General features: G+C 49.0%; 1 protein-coding gene across 1 annotated transcript; it reads right to left on the reverse strand.

The window, feature by feature from the left end:
- Positions 1-2718: 2718 nt before the first annotated feature.
- MID1IP1 (MID1 interacting protein 1) lies at positions 2719-4260 on the reverse strand. Its single transcript, XM_066249912.1, has 2 exons — positions 3915-4260; positions 2719-3650 (listed from the first exon to the last, which is right to left on the reverse strand). The coding sequence occupies exon 2, from the start codon at positions 3411-3413 to the stop codon at positions 2862-2864; it is 552 nt and encodes a 183-aa protein (XP_066106009.1). The 5' UTR covers positions 3414-3650; positions 3915-4260; the 3' UTR covers positions 2719-2861.
- Positions 4261-4738: the final 478 nt, after the last annotated feature.

The following is a 4738-nucleotide window of genomic DNA, read 5'->3' on the forward strand; positions in this document are numbered from 1 at the left end:
AGTAAACATTGATAACTCTATAGTTTAATTTTGCTATCAACATGTACTTTTCTGTATTCTATATACCACAGGAATATTCTCAAAACAGCTTGTAGTTAGCATCACATAAAGTTCTATCATCCGCTCCAACTTTTACTTTTTGGTTTTAATTCAAGCTCTCTCTTAAGACTTTGAGAAAGGGAATAGTTTACCTGTTGTTACATGTCTATAATTGAAATTATGCTTTTCCCTAACATGGTCATATTGTACCATACTTCATATATTCCTGGAGAGGTCAAGGGGGTCGAAGGAGGTATGAACCAATATTTAGATAGAGCAAGAGCAAAACCTTTAACATCCTGCAATAGTGCCTTAAGAAACTTCAAATTAAATATCATTTCATATAATTCTCAGTGCAACTCCATTAAGTAAATATTATATATAGTTATCATTATGTGTATTCTCAAATGTAGCAACAAGCTTGGATGCTAAAATACTTGTAATTAACAAGTAGGAACAAAAGGATTTGAACACACTTTCAGGCTCTAAAATCTTGGTGTGTTTTTCTTGGTGGCTTCTGTAGTTTACTTTCTTGGTATTTTTTGCTTGCACTTGGATATTTTGAAAGAGATTAAAAGAAAACAAGAAGCTGTAGGCCTTACTTCTGGTGCTTCCCAGCTTATCTTTACATTTAACGATTAACTTTCTCTGGCAACAGCAGGCACCATCTTGACACTTCCCCATTTTTCACTGCTGTTAAAAGCTGATAATACACTTGAACTGCCTACACCACAAAAACATATTGCTTTATTTAAAACTGCAATGTTATACTTATTTTAAATGCAAGCTCTATGAGCTTGGAGATGTCTCAGGACCACAAGTTTGAAAACTTACATTGATCTAACACATATTCTCCCTAAACAAATAAAGAAATAAAGAAAACGCAAATAATGTATTTCACCCATCCCACCGTCCCAAGAAAGCATCATAATGGCATCTAAGAAGTGTTCACTTCCCAAGAACCCTAAGGAGCTATGACCAGATCTGCTGACCACAATTGCAGCCTGACTCACTAAAAAACTGGAAGTATGGCAGGACACTACGTAACAAACTTTAGCACTTCACTGGAAGCTAGTGAAAGAGCTCAGAGCATGTGTTAAAACACATTTAAGTATCTCTTAAGATTAGCATAAAACATTTGTAAATAGACCTGCAAGGTGCATGCACAAATATTAGCTATTGTTTCTTCTCTAATTCTTTTTAATTTTTTATTTATTGATTTTAGAAAGGATAGAGAGACAGAGTGAGAGAGGGAAACATCCACTTGTTCCTCTTATTTCTGTATTCATGGGTTGATTCTTGTGTGTACTCTGACCTGGGATCCAACCTGCAACCTCGTCGAATTGGTAGGAAACTAAAACTAACTGGGCTACCAGGATAAGGTTTTTGTTGTGATTCTTCACTACTTAGTAGCCAAGAGTAATTTTCACCTTTAAAGTTAAGTTTTTTATGCCTCAAAAACACTTCAGTGTGTGCTTGAGATTCTTAAAAACATTAAAATGTTAATTAACACTCCAGTAAGTTGGCCAACTTTGTTGGAAAATACAATATATGTACCTTTCTAAATACTTTGAGTACTTATAAACATTTTAATGAGGTTTATAGGCTTACCTTGGTACTGAATTAGAAATAAAAAGCTTGAAAGTAAATTTTGTCCACAGCTGCCTCCCAAACAAATCTGCATACTTACAGAGATTATTATCCACCATCTTGAAAGATCAGAAGGAAAATAAAATTTGCCAAAAGATCGATTAATTTTTTTTATTTAACTAAGTCATTCATTGATGGTTGACAGAGTAACAAACTTTTGTTGACTTTTTATTTTTTAGAATATACTCTACATCTGGATTAAAAAAGTTTTAAATAAACTTAAGACATAACAACAGTGGAACTCTTCATCATTCTATATACAACAATGATAGAATGTCAGTTAGTTCCATTTCAGACATGTCCACTTTCTATTTAATGTTATTATTTCCACTGGCTGAGTGGCAAGCCTCGTACAAGCTAGCACAGTGCCAAATTACACGCAAAGGGGAGGGATAGGGGTAACATGAAAGGCATGGGTAGAATGCCACAGGACAACTATGCTGTGTAACAGAGAATCATTAATAAAGTAGTACCGGTTATCCACAATGCTGTTTGTGTTCTTATCGCAATGGAATCGCCGAAGTTTCAGAGCAAGGAGGAGATTCGAAATACACACTTAAGAAAGGGCCACTGTTACAAAAAGAAATAGTGCAAACAGGAAAACTGATGCAATCTTAGCAACGCCGCAGCCTTCACCAGCCCAAGCGCGGGGAGGCGAGAGGCTGCTGCGCGCCCCGCCTTCCCAGGCGCCCAGCTCCTCTGGGCCGCGCCCCAAGTGTGGCAACCCAGGGCCGCGCCCTAGCATGGCCTCTTCTCGGCCCTCCTCCTCCGGAAAGAACAGAAAAGAAACTTCAGGAAAGGCACAAGCTGATTGCAAGACGTCAGCTCAGTTCCATTCCCACCAAGGTAGAACACAGTTCCCAACCACCACCAACCACTAACACCACCACCACCATCACCACCACCTCCGCCGCCGCCGCAGCCGCCGCCGCCCTGCGGGAGGCAAGAAGGTCTTTGAGCAACCCCCCATTCCAGCTACCACTTTCTCTTCTCTTCTTCCAGAAGAGGCACTCTCCTCCGTGCAGCCCTGCCGCACCTCCTTCACATATCCAACCCCACAACTTTGCAGTTGGCCCGTCGCGCCCTACAGCCAGAAAGAAAACAGCTTGGAGGACAGAGAGGGTGAGAGATGGGGCAGGGAAGGGTGCTGGGCAGCTGCAAGGCGTCCCTCCTCAGTGACCCCAGTTGCTGAAGCCGATCTCCTGCTTGTATCTGTTGGTGAGGATGTTGGCTTTGCGCGTGAGTTTGGAGAGCACGGTGTGCAGCCCGCGCAGGTGGTAGTGAAACTGCTGTTCCAGGTCCTCCTCGCCAGCATCCGCGCTCTCCAAGTGGCTCAGGTCTACCAGGATGTCCTTGGACTTCCAGGTGCTACCTTCCTCGCTCCCCGCGGGCGGCGACGGCTGGTGCAGGACCCCCCACTCGATGTCGTTGCGGATGGACTTGAGCAGCATGTAGTGGCTGTACATGTCCCGGGAGGGCGCGAAAAAGCTGCCGTTGGCGCTGCCGGACCCAGCAGCCGAGGGCGTGCTCTCCTGGAGACAGCCGCCACTGCCGCCCACCTCCACGCCGACATCGTTATCCAGCCCGGGCTCGGCCAGGGGCACGTCGCGCAGCAGGCTGGGCACCATCACCGTCTGGTCCATGTTGTTAACCGCGCCGATGAAGCGGTTCATGGCGTTAAAGAGCGAGTGCTTCTGGTTGTAGGTGTCGCAGATTTGCATCATGGTGGCTGGGCGGATGCCAAAGCACAGGGGGACAGAATGTCCGCTGGGGTGAAGGGTGCACGCCTGCACGAATTATCGGGAGCCCGCGCCGGGAGGCTGGCTATAGACGGAGCGGCGGGATTCCCTGGTCCTCCTCCGCCTTCTCACAGTCCGAACCTGCGGGATGAGCGGCTTCTCCTGCCTTTGGCGTCTGGAAGCTCGAGATGGCGGCGCGTGGTCCGTGGGTCGATCCCTGACCTGGTTGGGAGAGGATGGACGCAAAAAATTATTATTTACCCCGCTAGGGTGCCCGGCGTCCCCGCTCGAGCTCACCTTCCTCCACGATTACTCCTCCCCTGGGACGACGCCCCGGTGGCTCCACAGAACCTTGCTGCCCCACCTCCTCGCCAGCCGAGGGCCGCGGAGAGAAGGTAGGGGCGGCTCACTACCCCAATCTTCCTCCAAAAAGCCGAGTCCAAGTACCCACGTTGACCCGAGCAGACACGGGGCGGGGACACTAACCTCCTCTTTCGCTTCGAGAGCCCTTGCGAATGAATAGCTCAACGTTCTCGCTGCTGGTGGCCGCTACCTGTGGGAGCTGCTGTGGTCAGTGACCAGACTGTGACTGTGGGCAGTGGTGGTGCCGTCGACCCCCTACCCATCCCAGGTGCTCAATTTATAGAGCCCCAGAAAGGTGTCGCCGGCGATCTGGGCCACTCCTGGTGTCTCCTCCTCCCGCCTCCTGGCAGCGCAGAGATAAAAGTCCCGAGCCAGGATGACCGGGAGTAACACTCTCCTGGCCCTTTCTACAGCGGGGGCGGGGCGCGCCGGGCCAGCTCCGCCTCTCGCCTGATACCCGGGTGGAGGGAGGGCACAGCGGAGGGGCTGGGCTGGAACAGCCGCACCCTACCGGCGCCAAAGCAAAGCAAGCCGGTGGGGGAGGGCCGGGCACTGCGCGGGTAAAGAAAGCGCCAGAGTCGGGACTAGCCAGAGGGAGGGCTGGCGTGTCAGGGTTGGCGTGGGATGGCCGAAATGCACGCGCTCTGGTTGCAAAGTAAGCCGCTCAACCCCGCGTTAATAGTGGCTGCATCCCGGAAAGTACTGTTCCGGTTTATTATTAGCTGTTGGGGAACAGGGTCCCGCAGCAGCCGCAACTCTATCCCGGGACTCTTATGTAAGAAGGGAGGCTGGGCATGTAGGATGCACGTGGACGTTTAGTGCTTCCGCTGTGGACCCGGCCTTGGCCAGCTGCTGGGGGAGGGGAGCCTACTAGTGAGGTCTCTCCCAGTCTTTCCTGTAACAGCTGCTGCCCTGGATGAAGTGACCCACCTTCGGATATGCACATT

Source organism: Saccopteryx bilineata, chromosome X (genome assembly GCF_036850765.1).
Source record: "Saccopteryx bilineata isolate mSacBil1 chromosome X, mSacBil1_pri_phased_curated, whole genome shotgun sequence".
Taxonomy (NCBI): domain Eukaryota; kingdom Metazoa; phylum Chordata; class Mammalia; order Chiroptera; family Emballonuridae; genus Saccopteryx; species Saccopteryx bilineata.